This window comes from Phyllostomus hastatus, unplaced genomic scaffold (genome assembly GCF_019186645.2).
Source record: "Phyllostomus hastatus isolate PE091 unplaced genomic scaffold, TTU_PhHast_1.1 phas_contig_210, whole genome shotgun sequence".
In the NCBI taxonomy this organism is placed as follows: Eukaryota; Metazoa; Chordata; class Mammalia; order Chiroptera; family Phyllostomidae; genus Phyllostomus; species Phyllostomus hastatus.
Genome location: NW_025333737.1, coordinates 37,788,533 through 37,808,264, shown reverse-complemented (window position 1 = coordinate 37,808,264; position 19,732 = coordinate 37,788,533). Strand labels below are relative to the sequence as shown.

Here is a 19,732-nt window from a genome sequence, read left to right as displayed (position 1 = left end):
ACCGTCGAGACAAGGAGCAGCCCAGGCAGAGGACTGCATGGGACCCAGGAGAGGGCGGACTCAACACAGGAGTGAGAGGGGGGTGGAGAGTCTCCGGGGACGGATGTGCCAGGCGTCCCAGGTGGCGGGGGCAGGGGGCCGCGGGAGCGGTGGTCTGCGGCAGCGACCTGCTGCTGGGTGACGACGACCCCAGAACACAGACCTGCTCCCTCACGGAGCCTGAGGAGCAGACTCCCAGGGCGGGCTGGCTAGCCGGTTCTGGCTCGGGGGCTCCTGCGGGGGCTGCAGTCACGGTCATCGGGCAGCAGGGCTGCGGGTGACCTCGGGCTAGGCTGGGCCGGGCCGGGATGATGCGATTCTGAGGCGGCTCCGTTGCATGCCAACGGGCAGGTGGGCTCAGATCCTTGGCGCGCGGACTTCACGGAGCACTCACGACCTGGCCCCGACCTCCCTCACCGTGGGCGTGAGAGGCCCAGCGAGAGCGGCCCCCTTGCGACGCAGTCCCACGTGCTCCCGGGTCCAGGGTCGGAGGGGACTCCGCCCCCCGTGGCCCCCGCCCCCTCCCTCGGGCACAGGGGCCTGCCTGGCGGGTGTGGGCCGCGGGGGCCGGAAGGCGTACATTCGCAGATGGCCTGCTGTCTTCAGCCTGCCAGAAGGAGGGCCGCACCTCCGCTGCGGCGTCTGCGGCGCGCAGAAAGTAAATCACACCTGACGCTCACACTCACACACACGCGAGAGGGGACGCAGTCACTGCGTGCCCTCAGCCGGGAAGAGTGCGTGTGCAGGCCGAGGACGGCGCAGGCGCTGACCCTGGCCCACCCCCAAGGACGGGGTGGGTGGGAGGCGGGTGTGTGAGTGCACGAGTGTGTGTGTGTGTGTGACGGGGCGACGCGGGAGAGAACAAGTTGTCAGCAGGAGTAATTTCTAAACGTGTATATTTAAAAAACAAAACAGTAGCAGCCCTGGCTGGTGTGGCTTGGTGGATTGAGCGCTGGCATGTGGGCCGAAAGGTCCCTGGTTCGAATCCCGGTCAGGGCACAGGCTCGGGGTGCGGGCCAGGCCCCTAGTAGGGGGCATGCGAGGGGCAGCCAATCGATGTATTCCTTGCCTATCCATGTTTCTCTCCCTCTCCTTCTCCCTCCCTTCCCATCTTCCTAAAAGTAAAATATTTTAAAAATTATTTCAACCCCCCCAGTAACATTAGCATGCTATTTAGAATACACGCATATGAAAAAGGCCCCAAACAAACCAGAAAAGGTAAAATTTTTGCCTGAAACGGGGCAAAATTCAGGAGGGCAGAGGTTCTCATCGCCAGCTGTGCGGAACTGTTTCATAAAGAACAGGTGATGTTTCAGTAACAGAACCACTGCCGCCTGCTGCCCACGCCCCGCTCTCTGTCGGGCCCCTGCCACCTGGCGGGGGGGCCCGGGGCCCGTGTCCTCTCCCCGGGCAGGACCCCATGTCCTGGGGTCTGGGTCTCCCCACCCCCCGCTGTGCCCCATTTGCCTCTGAGTCGCTCTAGGCCTGCTCGCCTGCCTCCGACCACACCCTCCCCCGTGAGCCCACCTCCCCTGCCCCCTCCCGCCCTTCCCCCTGGGGGGTGGGGAGGGCCCAGGCACAGGGAGGGGTGCAGCCCTGTCCAGAGCAACAGCTGTGCCCTGGCCCCCTGAACTGCCCGCCCCCCCCACTCCAGCACCCGCCATGGTGGCAGGAAACTTCGAGTTCTTCCTGCTTCTCGGGGAGGTGAACTGGGGACAGCGGCCCTCGCTCCATCATTTCCAGGGCACCTCGTCTAATTACCCAGCGTGCCATTCATTTGGGTGTCAGCCCCGCCGCACGCCTGTGCCTTTCATTAATAACCCAGCAGAACTCCACGCCGGGCCTGGCGGGGTGCGCTCAGCAGCGGCTGTGGGGCTGGGCCCGACCTCAGCTGGGTGGGCCAGGCCGGAGAGGACCCCCACTTCCACCCCCAGCAAGTGGAAGGGCCCCAGCCCCTTGTCCCCAGCTGTCCCCACCAGCCCATGGAGCTCCAGGTGAAGCTCCTTTGGGGACCCTACCAGGAGGCAGAAAAACAGGCCCTGCGGTGGGGGTGGGGGTGGGTGCAGCAGGGACTGGGCCCAAGTGGGGGGTGGGCTCAGACCCGAGCTCCAAGGGGCCACCGTTCGTGGCCGCAGGGGTGAGCAGGCGAGGGGTCTTTGGGATGGTGGACCGTCCTGGGGCCTGCTCCGGGGCCCTGGCCTCGGTGACTCCCGGCCCCGGGGGTCCCCCATTCCTGGCTGTCCCAAGAGCCGAGAGTGGGCAGGCTAGGGTCCCTGAGACACCTTAGGATGGCCTGCAGAAGCCAGGCAGACCCAGCCCCGGGCGGCGTGGGGACCCGGGCCAGGGGCCCAGGGGCAGGCCTGCCGACGGGACGCCGTTTGGGCTGACCTGAATTATTCAGTGGCCCAGGGCTTATTCTCGGCCCTGGGCAGGCTGCGGTCGTGAACAAGGGCGTCATCTTGGCCCTATTTTTAAGGCTCTGGGGGAAGGAGCCGAGACGCCACCCACTCAGGCCCCATACGCCCCGGGCACCGGGCGAGGTGGGGAGTGGGGCGGGGGGCAGACGACCCTCCCCACCCCGAAGCCTGTCCCCGCTGCTCTCTGGGTGTCCTGCGAATGTCTCCGGTGTCCCCGGCGAGCAGGGCCAAACCCCCCCCCGGCCCCTTCCCGCTACTGCTGCACCCCTTACCCCTCGTGCACGTGAACCCCCACCCTGGCCCTGCTCCTGCCCCGTCTCATCTGTGACATGACCTTGATGCGGCCACAGCAGGGAAGAGGGTCTCCTCCTTGAAGCTGTAACCCAAACTCTATTCCCTGTAGGGTCCAGACCCCTCCCCTCCAGGCTTAACTCCCCCCTGCCCACCGGGCTCTGTGCTGCCCCTGCCCTCCTCCAACGGGCCCCCCGGGGCCTGCTCCCCTGAGGACTCAGTGGGGCCCCCGCTGGTTTCTGAGGGGCTGGGAGACCTGCGCCCCCGCAGGCCTGCCGGCCTGGGGACAGCAGATGGGGTTGAGCCGGACCCTCTGGGCACCCTGGGGGGAACCTGCCCGCCCAGCCCCACTGAGCCACCTTGGGCACCTCGGGGGCAGGGGAGGGCTCCTTCGAAGCTGCCCACAACCAGACTGACCGGGAGAGAGAACTGGGATCACTGAGACCAGGAGTGGCGGCTGGGACACTGCCGCCATTACGGCGCTGGCGCGGGGGGGACGGACGGGACACACACGACCGTCAGCCGGCCGACCACGGGACAGTCGGGACGAAATGGACACATTCCTAGGGGCGCTCGAACTACCAGCTGATGGTGTGTGTGGGGGGGCAGGACATCTGCACGGAGCTGTGACAAGGGACGGACTCAGTCATCATGTCCGCCCCCAACAGGACAGCGCAGGCAGGCGGCCCCCCTGGTGACTTCCCCCCAAGCCTTCAGCAAGGGCCAGCAGGGGTCCCCAGGCTCCCCCAGAGAGCAGGGGGAGGGACACTTTCCACCTACGGCAGGGGCCAGCACCGCCATGGAGTCAGAGCCAGATTCGGGCCTTGCAGGGCAGCCGCAGGCCACGCCCCCCGCCCCCCCCCGCCCCCCCCCGCCCCCGCGGCGCTGAGACCGCCCCGGCCCGGCAGAGGGGACTCGCGGGACAGGGGCGCCAGGACCGAGTGGGCCCGATTTCAGAAGTGCCAGAGTGGCTCCCAGCGTGACCATCAGCTGCAGGGACGCACATGAACGGTGGACAAAGGCCATTTGCGCCGACTCGGAAAGCGTATTCGGCTCGTTCAACGCTCTGTCGTGACAGAGTCCCGGCGACCAGGAGCAGGGGGACGTGCCCGCCCGGCGGGGGGCGTCCTGAGAAGCCCCCGGCTGACTCCACGCTGCAGGGAGAGAAGGCGGGCCGAGGACGGCCGAGGACGGGCCTCCCTCCACGCCTGCGCCGAACTGGACGCTCTGCGGCCGCCAATCAGGAGCGACCGAGACACGCGAGATGCCCAGCCCGGAAGGAGGAAGTAGGACGCTCTCTCTTTGCACGTGACACGGTCTCCTTAGAGACAGCCCTGGAGGACGCGCACAGTTGGACTCGAGTAATGAGTGCAGCACAGTTCAGGGCACGGGACACGGAAACCAGTTGTGTCTCAGCACAGCGGCAGTGAACACTCCAAAAAGTCAATTAGTAACACAATTTCCATTTATGATAGCACGGAAGGGGATACAACGTGTACAAATACACTTAACCAAGGGCACTCTAAGATTTGTGCGTTGGGCACTGGTGTCGGCCGTGGTGGGCGGCCGACCGGACCGCCCCCGCGTGTCCCCCAGCCCTCTCCAGGCCGAGATGTGCTCCGTCCTCCCGGCAGCCGGAAGGCAGGCAGGGCAGCCGAGGGCCCGGCCCGACAGTGGCCGCCGCAACCCGGACCCTCCCAGGTCCCGGCTGCAGCAGCTCAGTGTGGCCACAGGGCAGGACTTGGTTTAAAGACAAAAAAAAAAAGCAAAATCAGAAACATTCAGAGGCACAGTCGAGGAGGGAGGTGGGGCAGAGCCGTGGGTGTCCGCGCCAAGCGCTGCCGCTTTCAGAAGAGCAAATGCCCCTCCACCGAATCCCTCCGGGCAGCTGCCAGGACGGCCGTGCAGGGGTTTCCGGGTCGGGGGTGTGCAGCGCCCGCCCGCCCCCTGCCCTGGAGCAGGAGGCAGTGCGCAGCCTTCTGGGGCCTCAGAGTCCCAGCGCCCCACCTGTGGCTGCGGGGCCGTCCCCACGGAGGAGCCCCAGGGCCAGCAACTGTTCTGAGGCCAGAGCAGGTGGCCGGCGGCCTGCGCCGTCAGGGCCTCCAGCGCCGCTCGGCCCCAGCCCTGGCCCTACTGCTCCTGGGCGCCTGGGCTGGGGGCTTCTGCGTGTGTCCTGGGGCCCGGACTGCGGGCCTCGGGGGGCCTGCCCTCACCAGGGGGCTCTTCGGGGTCTTGCTCGGGGCCCACCTTTGGCCTCTGTGCTTCCTGGTTCCTGCTGGTAAGACATCGACAAGGGGAAGAAGCATCAGACTCCAGAGCCCGAGGGCTCCTAACCAGTTGCCCAGCCGCCCGCACCCCACACTGACCTCTCCTGCCGGGGCCCGGGGCCTCCCAGGCTCCTGCGGAGGTGGTCCCGGGAGCGGATGTCGGCCTGAGGAGAGGGGCGGCTGGGGTGAGGGGCGGTGGCTGGGGCCCCGAGCCAGCCTCCGGGCGAGCCCTGCCCTGCCACTGGCTCCCTGCCGAGAGAGCCCCCAGAGGGCGCTGCAGACCAGGGGCAGCAGCCCCAGGGGTGCGCAGGCGCGGCTTCAGCCTGTGTCCGGGGGCCGCCCAGCTGAGCTCGTCCGTCCTCACTCTGTGCACCGCCTGCCCGTCTCCCGGCCTAGGGCTGGCCGGGACCCTGTCCCCAGGGAAGTACGGAGAAGCTCCGCCGAGTCCCTGGGGTGACAAGGGGCACGCCGGCTGTGGCTGAGGCCAGGGCTGACCCGGTGGCGGGGCCCGGGCCCGAGCGGGACCTCCCACGGCACTGCCGCCAGGCTTGCCCACACGCCGCCTGCCACGCTGGGGCCTGCACGGCCACGGGACACACCGCCACCCCGGGACCCTGCTTCAGCCAGCAAGTGAGCAGGCGGGGCAGACAGCAGGGCGGCCAAGTGGGGAGAGCAAGAGGCGGCCCCCGCCCTCCCCTCAGCCTGGCGCAGGGACCCACGGGTCTGTGGACGGAGGGCTCTCAGCCTCCCGCAGGACACAGTCAGGAGGGCGGGCTGACAGGCGGGGTGCTCCCAGGGTGGGGGTCCCAAGGCGGGAATGCAGGCCCAGGGCTTGGCGGGCTCTCTCCAGGGCCGGCCCCACAGCCCCACCTGCCCCTGAGGTGCCTAGGGTGCTCCAGAGGCCCCCCCCCACCAAGGACGGGGTCCTTGTCCTCTCTGGGGAAAGCGAGGCACGGAGGGGACAGACAGCTGCCCCTGCACTGGCACGAGGGAGCCCCAGGCTCTAAGGTTTGGGGAGTAGGCAGTTCTTGGGTCTTGCCCCCCACGGTCGCACAGGGAACGGAGGGAAGGCCCCCTGCGGCCAGGACACGCGTGACGGGCCCGGGAACCCCACACTCTGGGCGTGGAGGGCAGAGTGCGCACACCCAGGGAGGGAGGGTCCTGAGAAGCCAGCCTGCAGGCCTCGTGCTGTGCAGGCTGTGGCTGCCACCTAGGGGCCGCCCCGCGCAGCAGCAGCCAGAAGGCCCCAGGCCCCGAGGAAGGTCACAGCCATGGGCGGCGGGGGGGACAGGGCTCGAGGGGGCCAGACAGGCAGAACCCGCCCTGGAAGGGGCCGCCCACCTGGCGCACGGGCTCCGGGACACGGAACCTGCAGCAGCTGCGGGTCAGGCGCACGGCCACCTCCAGGCTCACCCTGTGGCCCACGGAGACGTACAGGGGCTTGGTGCTGCCCTCGTGGCTCCTCAGGGCCTGGGGCGGGGAGGGTGAGGTCAGGGCGCTGGGCGCAGGCTCTGTGGGCTGCAGGGCTGAGCGGTGGTCCTGGCTGGCAGGAGGAAGCTTGCAGGGTGCGGGGGGGGGGGGGGCGGAGGGGAGGGAGGAAAGGAGGGCCCAGGCACGCCCCCGACAGGCAGAGTGGGGGGAGGCGGCAAGCACAGCTGGGGCCCGGTGCCGTGGGCACGGACAGGCAGGCAGTGGATGCTGCCCGGGGCGGAAGGGCCTGCCTCGGGGGGACACAGGCCCTGGCCACTCACCGCGCCCAGGACGGCCCCGGAGTCTCCCGTCAGAGGAAACGAGTCTCCCCCAGCCCGCAGGAGGCGAACCTGGAAGACGGACGACGCTGGAACTCCGTCCTTCCTCGGGGGAGCCGGCTCACGTTCAGCCCGAGCAGCGCAGGGTGCGAAGAGGGAGGCCCGGCCCTGCGTGCGGGCCGCAGCCCAGGCAGGCGAGGCTCTCCCCCACCCTGGCCCACCCTGCGAGTGCAGCCCGGGGCCAGGGGCCGCCCACAGCACCACCCTGCGGGGCGACGCCCGAGGTGGCAGAGGGTCGGAGGCCCTGTTCGTCTGGGTGAGCGAGCCAGAGCCCGCCCCCAGGCCAGGTACCCCCTGCCCTGCTCTCCCCGCCTTCGGGCACTTTTGATTCAACGCCTCTTTGGGGCGGAGTGGGGCCTGGCCCCCTTGAGCGGGTCTGGAGTCCCCACACATGGCTCCAGGCAGACGCAGGCTCCCCAGGGCAACGAGACGGACGAGCCCGCTGCTGGGGCCCTGGCAGTGGTACCAGCTCTGCCTACGGGCATGCCCTGCTCCTGGTGCCAGGGCAGGGGCCGGCACGGGGGGGTGCCCAGAGGACACCTGAGAGCAGGGCCTGGGGTCCCCCAGAATGTCCTGGTCCTGTCCCCCTGTAGGGACACCTCAGGGGCAGGGAGGCGGGGCAAGGAGCCCCCTGCCCCCAGGGCACATGGCGGTGCGGGGGGGTGGGGGGGGTGGGTGCAGAAGACAGTGGGTCTTCTGGACTCCAGGCCTGGGATCCAGGACAGGGACACTGACCGGCCGCCGCTAGGCCGGCCCCTCACCTTGCCCCGGTGCAGGGCGTCATTCTCCAGCCCGTCCACCTGGAGCAGCTTCTTGGCCACCCCGACGCAGGGCAGGTCTGCAAGGACACCGAGGTGGCAGGCAACCCCGAAGCCTGCGGGCGGGGGCGGGGGTGCGGGCAGTGAACCGAGCAGCCTTGGGGTGGTGTGGGGTTTGGGGAGGGTGGTGTGGGGTTTGGGGGGGTGGTGTGGGGCTGGGTGACAGACCAGGGCCTCGCTGAGCTTCCCCGGGTGACAGGAATCGCGTCACGGGCGGAGGGCCGAGGAGCCAGGACGCCGAGCCCCACCTGACCGTGGACGTGGCCCCACCCCGACATCACGGGTGCCTGGCTGGGCGGAGGGGGTCCCCCCGCTGCCCACAGCTCAGGAGCCGCCCACTCAGCGTGCTCACAACACTTCCCTTGTCCCTGTCTTCACTTCTGGAACCTTCCATCTCCCTCTCCCCTGTGGGGCTGCCGTCAGACCTCTGCGTCTCTGTCCTGCACCCCCCCAACATGATGGGGCTCCTGCCAGGCGGCCAGGAACACAGCACCAGGGGCTTGGCTCAGGGCTAGCCCGCCGGTCCCGCTCTGGCGGCCAGGGCGGTGTGTGTCCGAGCTCCGGCTCTGGACCCACAGGCTCCCAGGGCAGTGTGGCCGAAGAGTCCCAGGCCGCTATCTGAGGTCAAAACAGCCCCCATGCCCCCCCAGTGCTCCTCTGGGCCAAGGTTCCAGGGCCCAGGGTGCGGGTCTCCCAGCTGGGCTGGGGCACAGGTGCCCTGTGAGGTGCCCCCTTCCCACAGCGCCCCCCCCCCACGGCCTCTGGGCAGCAGGGTCACCTCGGGGGTGGAGCACCCCATTTCCATCCACGAGGAGGACCTGGAAGAGCCACAGAGAAAGGCGTGGTCGGCGAGGCTGCCCATCAGCGCGGGGCCTCCGGGAGCAGGAGAGGTGGGGCCACCACTGAATCTGGCTTTTGAGAAAGTCCAGTGCCTGTCCTCGGGGCGGAGCACCTTCTCCTGGGAGCCCCCAGGCCCCCCCAGGTACCTGCCTGGGGCAGGAGGCCGGGCTCTTGCTCCCGCAGCCGCCGCACGGCGTCCACCAGGAAGGGCACCTCTCGGAAGGCCAGGAAGCCCGGCAGGTAGGGGGCCGTCAGGCTGACCATGCGGCAGTCCTCGTACACCACCTGCCGCCAAGCAGCCGGGGCGGGTCACAGGTGGAACACAGCCCCGGCCGCCTGTCTCCCCGCACGCCCGCAGCCCTCCAGCCGCCGGTCCTCTCCGCTGCCGGCTCCCTGTCCGTCTGCCGGCCCGCCCTGCGTGCCCCTCCCACCTCACCTATCTGGGGGGAAAGCCCGAGGAAGGGCGAGGTGGCTGCCCTGCAGAGGGGCCGGGGGAGCCGACCTGCCGGCTGACTGGGCGGTCTCCAGGGCAGGGCCGAGACCACCGGGCGCGGCCCCGCAGGGACTGCGAGGGGAGCGAGGGCAGCCCGAGAGAACGGGCCTTGGGGAGAAGAGGCCAGGTCCTCAGAGAGGCTGTGACAGCGACACAGACAACTCTGGCTTTGAGGAGGCATGTTCCAAGGTCCCAAATAATTCAGAAGACGGGGCTGACCTCGGGGCTTGGAAGAACAGGGGTCCCCAGGGGCGGAGGTTCCTTTTTCTAAGAGGAAGGCTCTGAGGCTGCAACTGCCACGAAGCCCAGAGGAAGGGGAGATTCCACGCGGCGTGCCGGGAGCCCCAGGAGGTCAGGTGGGGGCAGGGCCCCCGGCTGCGTGGGGACCGGCCAGAGCTCCCGCAGGCGCAGCTGCCGTCCCAGAGTGGGCGGGGAAGGCACTTCTGAGGGAGTCGTCCTGGCGCAGAGCCCTGCCCGACGGGAGCCGTAAGGGCCTGCAGAGAGCGTGGGGCGCTGCCCGGGCCCCTCGACCTCCGCTGGGCGGGCAGGCTGGGAACGCGCACTCCCCCGAGGCCCCAAACGCACCTTATACTCATTAGCAGGGGACCCCACCCCCCATCCGCCCTGCGCCTGGGCTCTCGGCCACCACGCCCTGTCTGTCTCCAAGGATCTGCCTGTGGGGCTGCGTTTCCAAACACAGGGCCAGGCAGCCCCGCGGCAGTGACCCTCGGCTGGGCGTGGGGTAGACGCGGGACCAGACTGGCCCAAGACCCTCGCCTCGTCTCGGCTTCCCCAGGGCACAGCGACGAGAGCTGGCCACAGCCACGTGGGAGACGCCTCGCTCGCTGCTAGGGTTACACAGGGACTCGGTGTGGCCCTGCCCCCGGGGACCCACGGTCCGTGGGGAAGGCAGCACGTGAGCCGGCATCTGTAACGCGCCGAGGGGAGAGCTGTGACGGCACCTGCGGACAGGAGGGCCGAGGGCAGGCCCAGGGGCGGCTAATTCTGCGGCGAGGGACTGACTCGGAGCTGCGTGCGGGACACGCGAGCCGGGTCTGGAGGAGCAAGGGGCGGTCCTGAGGATCCCTGGCGGTGGTCGCGTTGTCACTGCGGGCTCACCACAGCTGGTGGCGCTCGCCCGCTGCATGGCTGCGTCTGCACGGCCTCACTCGCTCCTCACAACTCGGGGCTGGGTTTCCGTGCTTCTCGCCCTCCCCACCAGCACCATCCCGCAGACTGACCGGGGCCCTCTGAGGGCAGAGATTCCGGCCCCTCCACAAGGCTCAGCACAGAGCAGGTGCTCCCGAGGGTTTTGCTGAACTTTTATTAAGTAAGGGGCCTCCGAGTCAAGGGCGAAGGCACTGAGGTGGGAAGATGGCATCTTTGGGAGCGGGAGGAGGGGCAGGGCAGCTCCCTTGCCAAGTTCGTCTCCAGTCCAGGCTTCCCGAGCGGCTGACTGCAAACGAGCCCCGAGAACCCCGGGACCCCAGGGACCCCTCGCACTCCTCCATTCACGTGTCTACTCTGGGTCTTCTCCGCGCCAGGCAGGAAGCGCGGCGCTGCACGGAACCACACGGTTCCTTCCGCCGCGGAGTTCCCATTCCAGTGTGATGGACAGAAGAGAGAGGCTGCTGGGAGCAACGCGTGGTCTTGCGGGGGTGAGGGGGGCCTTACCGGAGACCCGAGAGGTGGCTGGGAGAAGAATGTTCTGGGACAGGACACGTCCCGGCAAAGGGAGGGGCAGTAGGGCCTGCCTGGGGGGCCCGGCGTCCTCCGTGTGGGGAGTGGGTGACAGCCACACCTCCGGTCTTACTTCAAGCAGACTGTGGAGGGTCCTTACGCCTGGTCAGTGAGCGCGGACTTGACAGTGGACTCACAGGAAGTGTCCCACGGGGGCTGCGTGGTGATACGATCACACGCACTGGCATCGTGGGAGGACAGCTCTGCCGGCAGCAGGGACGTCGAGAGGAGACCCGCCCCCAAAGGCCATCCTGGAGGCTGGAACCCAGGGAAGGTTCTGCCTGTCACCCACGGGAAGGGTGACCATGCGAAGGGGCCGCCGGGACGCGGACAAGGGGACTGACCCCAGCGATGTTTCAGAGGCAGGAAAAAGGGAGGGGGAGCGTAACCCCAGGTGAAGGGTCTGCGGAAGACGGAGGTTTCCCGCTTGGACGACCTGGGACTGACTGTTCACGGCGGGTCACTGAGAGGGGAGCCCCGGATGCCTCGTTTTCCCGTTCGCAGACTCCGCAGCCTCGTAATGAAACCCTACAAAAGCCCTCGAACCCTGTCCCGGAGACACGCCTGCCCGACTAAAGCACACGGAGCCGAGCGGGGCTGCCCCTGGCCGGCGCCCCCCAGTCCCCCGCCCTGGGTTACCTCCAGCTCAGGGTAGCTGAGCACCACCAGGGAGGCGCAGGCTCGGACACTGTCGCCCTTCACGTACGACACATCCACGCCCCCGACCCGGTGCAGCCCGGAGAAGGCGGGATCCCGCTGCCACGCCTCCGTGTCCCGGTCCACGACGCGGGCCTTCAGCAGGGCTTGCTCCCTGGGGGCAGACACACACGTCCAGCGGGCCGCCCGCAGGCACGCCCAGGCCCGGGGGTCGGGGGCCCCTTCGCGTCTCCCCTCCGCCCCCAGAGGCCCGGCCCCTGCCCGGGGACCCGACACGCGCGCGGGAAACCAGCGCCGCGACGCCCGCCCACTACAACTCCCGAAGGCCCTTTCGCCCGCGCGCCGGAAGCGGGCCCGGACCCCGCCGCCCCCAAACCCGGGGCTCCCACATGGGTGGGGCCGCGGGGAGCCGCGCCGCTCCAGCCCCGGCGTCTTGGTCGGTTTCCCGGCCTCATTACCGTTTCCAGAGGGCCAGGGTCTCCTCCGGCGGCCGCGCAGCCGCCTCCCGGGCCATGGCGTAGCCCCGCCCCCTTACATCACTTCCGGGGGCGCTGCGCGCACGCGCCCAGCCGTCCTGGCTGTCGGGCGGCGCTCTGAGGCGTTGCTCTGTGGTGGCGCTCCCGCGACGCCGCCGCCTTGTGGCCGGCGGCCCCGCCGGGGACCCGGTCTCGCCTCCTGCGCGCCCTCGGGTGGACACGGGCGGACCCGTCCGCGCGGCCGCGGAGGGAGCCGGGCCGGCGGCGCGGGCGCCCCCGACGGGCGGCCCGCCACACGGACTCGGACCCTGAGGAGACACGCGCTCGGGGCGGAGTCTTCACGCGGGCGCGGAACCGTCGCAGAGAGCGCAGACCCGGAGAGGTGACCGCAGCGGGGAAACGCGACAGAGACGGGACCCGAGGGGGGCTGGCGAGACAGGCGGCCGCAGAAGCCGCGAAGCCCGCCCCGAGCGCCTCAGGCGGCCCGGCCGCGTCGCCCGCGGTTCCCCGGCTCCGGCCGCTCCGGGCCGCCGCGGGGCCCCGGCCGCTCACCCGGCGCCTGGACCGCCGTTCCAGGGGGCCGGGAGCCGGAGGCCGGCGGGGCTGCCCGAGGGCGCGGGCGCCTCGAGGGAGAGCCGGCCCGAGGGGTGAGTGGCCGGAGCGGCGCGGCTGGCGGGCGGGCGCGGGCGCGGCCTGACGGCTGATGTCCGGGAACGACGGGGAGGCGCGAGGGTTGCGCCTCCGGGGTCGGGAGGCGACCGCTGGCGGGGCCGTGGCCGGCCCGCCGGCGCGGAGGCCTACGGGGTCGGGGGGCTTGCGCCAGGTCACGGGGCCGGCAGGCGGCAGAGCCGGGGTCTGTGGGGGCCGCCCCGGGGGGCGTCAGCGCGGCACGTCGGGGGGCTCGGAGCCCGCGGGTGTGGCCGCTGGGGGCCGCCGTGCCGGGGGTCGGCGGCGGGGGGGGGGCGCTGCGCGGTGTTCGGGGCGCAGGGGGTGGCGACGGGGAGCCCCCACTCGGGGGTGTGCACGCCCGAGCGAGTTCAGGTGCGACGGAAGGGGCGGGCGGAAGGCAGGTCGCTACGGGGCGTGGAGGCTCCACGCGCGTCCCCTCTGCTCGGCCTCGGCTGGCCTCCGGGCGCTCTCCCGGGCGGCGGGCCGGGGCCGGGGCCGGGGCCGGGGCCGGGGCCGGGGCCGGGGCCGAGGCCGAGTCCCGCCAGCGCTCGCGCTCCCCGGGCGCTTGCTCCTCCAGGTGGAGCCGGGGTCGCGAGCAGAGGACAGGGCTGTCCTTGTGCTCAAGGCCTCGGGGTGTCCCCGCAGCTCCCGGGTCACACGGGGTCGGGGCGCGGCGCGCTTTACCCCCCTGGCCGTGTCCTCACGCCGTAGTTCTCCCGGCGCGATGGTCCCGGGTCGGAATTGCCGAGCAGGGGGAGAGCTGAACTAGCTCCCGCGGCGGGGGGCGGGGAGGCTAGAAACCGCTCACGACTGTCGCTTAACAAGGAGGAAATCCTAGGGTGCACAAAATAAGGTAAGTTCTTTAAAAACTGCTTTAAATTTGTTATTATTTTTTTCTTCTTCACAGAAACACCGGTCTGTTGTCACTGGTTCACTCTATGTGCCCTGATGGGGACCGAAGCTACAGCTTCGGCGTACTGGGACAGAGCTCCAACCAGCTGAGCTGCCGGCCAGGGCGACCAGGTAAGGCCTTACGGAGACAGCGATCAGCGGTGAAGATGCACCGGTAAGTCCCCACCAGCCCGAGACTGTCTGCCTGGTTGAAAGCAGAAAGACTGTGCAGCTGGGAGATGCCAGACCAATGCAGAAGGACAGGGACAGGACCAGTGAGCAGGAGGGGAAGGACTGGGGCAGGGACAAGCAGGGGACGAAACAGGGTAGGGCTGGCAGCACGGCCTGACTTCGTGGGTGAGTGGCCTCTCTTCTCCGGGCTGGAGTTCCAGACAGCAGGCTGCTCCCTGGGAGGAGCCTCTTCTTCTTGGAAGAGAAAGATTCAGCCTCTCCCTTAAGTGCTGTCCTACCACTCGCCCAAAAGAAGGCAACCGGAAGTTCACGTTTACCTGTCCCATTCCTCATTTCCTTCTCCTGGGAACTCCCCCCACCCCGGCTGGCTGAGAGGCTGCTCTCCCCCAGGCAGGGGGTGCAGGATGCCCCTCTGAGGTGGAGGCCACTGTGTTAGGGGAGCAGCATTAAATTCTGTGGCTCCTCAGCTCCACGGTCATTTTGTCCAGACGAAATATTCACCCTCACGTTCTGAACCAGAGCGTACATTTTCCGTCTGGAACCTCCCACTTGACTGATGCCTCTACACCAACATTTCCACCCGTGAGCTAAGCTGTTCCCCAAAGCCAGCTGAGGGCTGACTGCCGTGAACAGATGCTGTGTCCCCCGCAGAAAACGGTCCTTTCGCAGCAAAACTCAAGTTTATTAAACAAGTACAACAAATATAAAGATTTGCGTTTGTCTCTGCCAGGCACATATAGTTTTGTACAAACAAGATAATGGTAGATAGTGAGAGTTAAGGCGTTGAAGGCATAGCATATAAAACAAAACATTGTAATTTAAAAACCTTCATAAAAGTGGGGAGAAAACCCCCATTCCTCCTTCACCCCCAAAAGGGTCTTCTGCTCAGGCGTGGCCCAGTGAGGAACCGGAGTGGCCCCGATGGCCTGGCTGGCGCCACCCCAACGCTGAGGTATCAAAGGAGTTCCAAGTGCAAGTTGAGGAGTTGAACAAACCACCCCCTGCCCCTGATTAAACGGCAGTTGAGGATGCAGATGTCGGGGGTGGGGCGTGTGCCTTCACGTAGTCTGGAAAGACTGAACAGTCAGATTAGATAAAGCAGGTGGATTCTGTATTAGGTGAACGAGCACTGGGTCTGGATCTCTGGCTTCCCCTCACCACGCAGACAGGATGTGCAACAGCGATGCGGGGCAGGGCTATCTGCGCTCCCGCCCGGTGCTGAGGGTGTGCGCGGGGTTCTTGGTGCGCATTTGCTGTCTGTGTGGCTCTCATCACCCATGGACCCGATTTCAGGCTGATGGAGTCATTAACTCACTGAGAATGTACATGAAGGGCCTTTGCCTGGCTGTGAACAGTTGTGTCTCGCTGCATCCATGTGGCGGTCGTGGAGAAGAGATCCGACACTGCCATGGCACGGCGGGCAAGAGGTCGGGGCCGGCCAGGCGTTCCCCTGTTCCTTTCCCAGAGACCTGAGTGGCTGTGTGTTCTCTCTGAGTGCGTTTTTACATCCTGGCTGAGACCTGGAGCAGCACCAGATATTCACACACTCGGGGAAACCGGGGTCACATGGGGGTCGTGTTTATTCATCACGGTGCCAGCCAGACACTTGCCCCAGAATGTCAGGGCTGTGCCTTTCACCCAAGTCTGCACCGACAAACTTCCGTTTAGAATTTTGAAATACTAGAATTGGGAGGGAATGTGACCATCAATCTGGTTCCTTCATTTGATAATGAGAAACTAAGACTAAAAGTGTCCAGGATTCTTAGCCCAGTGCTCTGACCCTTGAAATGTGGCAGTGGCTTGTCATGGGGCCTGGTGAGGTCTGGTCAGTTTGGCTTCAGGACTTGTCACTCACGGGGTGCCCTGGCTCATGAGAGGACACAGAGCCTGGCACTTGTTTGTGTCCCTGGACACCTAGAAACATTTGTTTAAAGGACAGAAGAAAGAAGAAAGCCAGGTTCTCTTCTCAGAGTGCAGAACATGTTAGAAAATAAAAAAGGCAAAAAGTGATAACCCGTGTTCCCTCTGACCGTGCAGTAGTCTGAGGAGGGAGGGGCCTAGTGGCAGGGATGTTTCAGCAAAGAGGCCTGGATTCCTGAGACGGACGTTCCTACACACTCCCCCAGGGATATGAGGAGTACGGTTTACTCAGGGGTCACACTACTCAGGGATAGGAATTCATCCCCTGGTGAGACCATGTGGGCATGCATACGTGTTCCTGAGACAGCAGTCATAGAGATGCCAGGCCGTGGGGGTGCCCAGCACTGGATGCAGAGCGGGGAGCCCTCTCGCCCCCAGCCTCACGCGGAGACAGTCCGAGGAAGCAATTCTATCTCATCTGTCGACCCCGTTTCAGCTCCACCGCCATTTTCCACACGGACACACAGTTGGAGAGCAGTATCTCTTCTGGGAACTGAGCTTCCATTTCAGGCAGAGTGTCATAGTCTTTAGTTTCCATGTAACTTACTAGAGTATCCCTCAGGCTGAAAAACCAAGGAACAGGAGATGGCATTTTGAATAGTCTGCAAGATAACCTACGGACACCCATCTGTCGTCACCCTTCCAAGGCATCCATAGGACCCAATGCTCCTGAGACCAAGGGTACTGAGGGTGAGCTCCAGGCTCTCCATGACCCAGCGAGAGGGCAGGGACTGGCATCCTGGCTGCAAGGTGCTGGGACACCTGCCACTGCCCATGTGCGGCGCACGCACTGCAGGGTGGAGCTGGCCTTGCTGAGGGCCCTCAGAACATTCTGCGCACTCCAGTAACGAGATCTGCTGCCTAGAAACAATGCCTGCCACTCCAGAGCAAAAGCTTCTCCGTTTCCTAGGAACAAATGTTGTAAGTTCTCTAGGAATGGGCTTTTTTTCCCAGAGCAAAAGTCCAGGGTAGTAAAGACTTGTGGGAAACAACAACAACAACAACCAAAGACAGCCCTGGCTGGTGTAGCTCAGTGGACTGAGTGCCAGCCTGTGACCGAAAGGTCACTCACTGGTACGATTCCCAGTTGGGGTGCATGCCTGAGTTGTGGGCCAGGTCCCTAGTTGGTGTGTGAGAGGCAACCACACACTGATGTTTCTCTCCCTCTCTTTCTTCCTCCTTTCCCTTCTCTCTAGAAGTAAATAAAAATCTTATTAAAAACCCCGAAGATATAAATGTAGACAGATATAAGCCACATAGCCTAATGGAGGACAACAGTGACTGTGTAGTATGGTGAGAACTGGCGGTCGACTTGTATCTAGAAAACCAGCAGTGCGAAACCCTTGCCTTATACCACACCTGATAATGTAATTGGCTAACTAAACAAGTGTGCCATACTAAACTCCAGAAGCACAGAAAGAGATGTGGACTACTTCATAACTTACATCTGTGTTCCTACAGAGGCTTTATGGAAAAAATCATCAGGTTTGGCTTTGTGAAATTCAATACCAAGGTAGAGCATTTTTAACATAACAGATAAAAGGTTAATCTTAATCTTTTAAGATTAAGGAAAGCAGTCACTCCCTAAAAAACAAACAAACAAATAAAAAGACCCAAAGGTTATTAAGAGGTAATCAGAGAAGATAAACAAATGGCTGATAAATAGAAAATTACCTTCAGCCTCACTAGTGAATAGGAAAATCTGAGTGAAAACAAGATACCACTTTTTGGTCAATAGATTGGCAGGAGTGTAAAAGACCAATAACTGTCCAGGGTTGTGTGTCTCACACTATACAATGGTGAAGATTTTTCTATGAAATTTAAAATGAACACCCCTTTGACTTAGTATGTCCACTTGTTATAATAAGAATGTGACTTTGGCCCTGGCTGGTGTGGCTCGGTGGATTGAGTGTTGGCCTGTGAACCAAAGGGTTGATGGTTCGATTCCCAGTCAGGGCACATGCCTGGGTTGCAGGCCATTCCTTGGTAGGGGGCGTGTGAGAGGCAACCACACATTGATGTTTCTCCCCCTCTCTTTCTTCCTTCCTTCCCTTCTCTAAAAATAAATAAAATCTTTTTTAAAAAAATGTGACTTTGTAATTATGTAAAAAATTTCAATAGAGACCAAAGCTCCCAGAGCCAGTCCTCGGGTGCCCAGTCAGCAGTAACAGTGGAAACTGAGCTCCAAGCGGGAAGACAGAAGCTGTGCTCAGCCTGGAGGATCACAGAAGCACTGTCCCAGCAGGCTCACAGGCCTTACCTCCAGTTGGGGTTGAAATCCTGCTTGGTTTGGGGGTTCTTCAGCTTCAAGACCATCAATTCATGGAGCTCCAAGAGAAAGGTGTCCAGGCCACCCTGGTTTAGGAATGTGCGCAGGAGCTTAGCACCTTCTGGGCTGAGCTCAACTCTGTAGTCAGCACTGATCTCCCCAAATGGCTCCTGCAGTGAAGGAAGAGCAGGTGAAGGGGGCCCCGGAAGTGAGCGTGGCCAGGAGCCAGGTGGAGAGCAGGAGGCAGGACTTACTTTCCTGAGGCAGAGCTGCTGCTCGGACTTATGAGCAGAGAGGAGCTGCCAGAGGGCGATGACGTGCTTCAGCTGACACCTGTGTAGGGCCTGTGGGAGGAAGTGGGCTCCTTAGGAGATGGGCAGCTGAGTGCTCTGCACTCGGGGTGCTGCGTTCCTGCCCTGAGCTCATCCCATCTCCCTCAGCACAAAGGCCACCCTGTTCCAGCACTGTCAACTGCTTCTCCTGCTGTCAGCATCTCAGGGCCCAAGCATCAACCCGTGTGCAGGTGGCTCATGTCCTTAGTCACACCTGGGGCACCCTACATCTAGTCTTCTGAGTGCACCTCTGACTTTACCTCCAGGGCCTGTTCTGTCTCCAGGCAGACTGGCCAGGGCAGGGGCTGTCTGGACTGATGCTTTTTGGGATGGCGTGGCACCTCATTGGAAGCGAGGGCATGAGAGTGAGAGGCCCACCTTTAGAACCTGCTCCGTCTGATCGCTTATTCGCAGCTTATCCTGGATGTACACGATCAAGTCCATGTTCGGGTCTTCACCTGCTGTGCTCAGAAACCCCAAAGTGACTTCTATGACAGAGAGAGCTTCACAGGCGTCACTGTGGGACTGCAGTTGCCCGCTGATGGCGCTGAGGGACGCATTGGGGAGGGGGACCTAAGAAGTCAGAAGCAGGACAGGTCCGTGGGTGACTGTGCCTCATGACCATCGTCACCACTGAGGCCACAAGCCAGGACCAGCTCTCTGACATACCGTGCTTCCTAAGTGTCAGCGGTATTCCAGCTGTTTTACAGACATAGATGGCAACTCACTGAATCCTCAGAGCAACTGTGAGGATGTGCCATGGATAGCACACGCACATGTACATACAAACATTCAACACATGTAACACTGAGGCCATACACACAAATCAGGAAAAAAGGAGCTCCCAGGTCCTGTGGCCTGTGGTTGCACACGTGGCTGTGATGCCAGTACTGTAGCAGGAAGCCAATGCCTCGACATTGCACTCTGTCACACTCAGCAAGAAGACTTGGGGCTCACTGTCCTGCTCTCCCTCTGGAAGGAGCAGTGGGCTCCAGGAACGGAAAGTCTTGGGCACTTGAGGCAAACCCCTGGCATGTGAGCAGCCCATGCTAGCAGAGCCTGCACTGAGCTGGTGCACCTGTGAGGGCAGGCCTGCGTGTGCTTACTTGGGGCACCTTGGTCCTGATGCTGGTGAAGAGGTGCTCATAGTTCCAGTCGCGTCTGCACACCAGCGTGGGGAGTCCCCGGAGGGTCAGCCTGGGCTTGCCCTGGAGGAAGCGGCTGGTGAGCTGGCGCTGGATCTTCTCCAGGTCAAACTCCTGCAGACTCTCACCACCCTGCTCCACTTGGTACTGGCAGTTGGAGAGGATGAGTGGAGTCAGGTCACGCTCCACCTCGTAACTGATGACATGCAGGTCAGTGACCTCAGAGACATCGACGGAATAGCTGAGGATGTAAAGACAGCACTCAGGGTCGGGTCAAGGGCACAGCCAGCACTGCTTGACATGAGCCAGGTCCCACTTGCCGTGACCTTGGAGCATAAACAAACCTCTGAATGGCCATAAATTTAGACCTACCAGTTGAAACTCATTTATTGATCCAAAATTTTTGATCAACAGAACAAGTTACCCTAGGGATGATAGGAATCTAAGCAGAGGAAATGATGCACAGCT

The 19,732-nt window shown here is 64.3% G+C and overlaps 2 protein-coding genes across 6 annotated transcripts in view; both read right to left on the bottom strand.

Moving 5' to 3' along the window:
• Window positions 1-4,190: 4,190 nt before the first annotated feature.
• On the bottom strand, window positions 4,191-11,917 carry ENDOV (endonuclease V). 2 transcript variants are annotated; one of them, XM_045837506.1, is made up of 9 exons: window positions 11,829-11,917; window positions 11,353-11,524; window positions 8,631-8,765; window positions 8,419-8,458; window positions 7,584-7,696; window positions 6,766-6,834; window positions 6,356-6,484; window positions 5,114-5,178; window positions 4,191-5,022 (listed from the first exon to the last, which is right to left on the bottom strand). In XM_045837506.1, the coding sequence occupies exons 1-9, from the start codon at window positions 11,882-11,884 to the stop codon at window positions 4,878-4,880; spliced, it is 924 nt and encodes a 307-aa protein (XP_045693462.1). In that variant the 5' UTR covers window positions 11,885-11,917; the 3' UTR covers window positions 4,191-4,877. The 2 variants fall into 2 exon arrangements, with proteins under 2 accessions (XP_045693462.1, XP_045693463.1); XM_045837507.1 differs by having other exon boundaries at window positions 4,191-5,019.
• A 2,346-nt stretch (window positions 11,918-14,263) lies between these two features.
• The window catches only part of RNF213 (ring finger protein 213), an 84,631-nt gene continuing 79,162 nt past the window's right edge, over window positions 14,264-19,732 (bottom strand). For all 4 annotated transcript variants that reach the window (XM_045836957.1, XM_045836956.1, XM_045836955.1 and 1 more), the window contains 5 exons: window positions 19,226-19,505; window positions 18,498-18,692; window positions 18,042-18,131; window positions 17,779-17,957; window positions 14,264-16,081 (listed from right to left, as the gene is read on the bottom strand). In XM_045836957.1, coding sequence (XP_045692913.1) covers window positions 15,928-16,081; window positions 17,779-17,957; window positions 18,042-18,131; window positions 18,498-18,692; window positions 19,226-19,505 — 898 coding nt within the window. In that variant the 3' untranslated portion in view covers window positions 14,264-15,927. The remainder of the gene's footprint in view (window positions 16,082-17,778; window positions 17,958-18,041; window positions 18,132-18,497; window positions 18,693-19,225; window positions 19,506-19,732) is intronic.

Excerpts from the sequence above, each read along its gene's own strand:
- ENDOV (XM_045837506.1), bottom strand. The coding sequence starts at position 11,884 with ATGGCCCGGGAGGCGGCTGCGCGGCCGCCGGAGGAGACCCTGGCCCTC. Across the intron at positions 8,459-8,630 it reads AGCCCGGCCTCCTGCCCCAG|GTCCTCCTCGTGGATGGAAA; the intron begins GCAGGTACCTGG and ends TGGCTCTTCCAG. Across the intron at positions 7,697-8,418 it reads TGGGGTGCTCCACCCCCGAG|GCTTCGGGGTTGCCTGCCAC; the intron begins GTGACCCTGCTG and ends CCCCGCCCGCAG.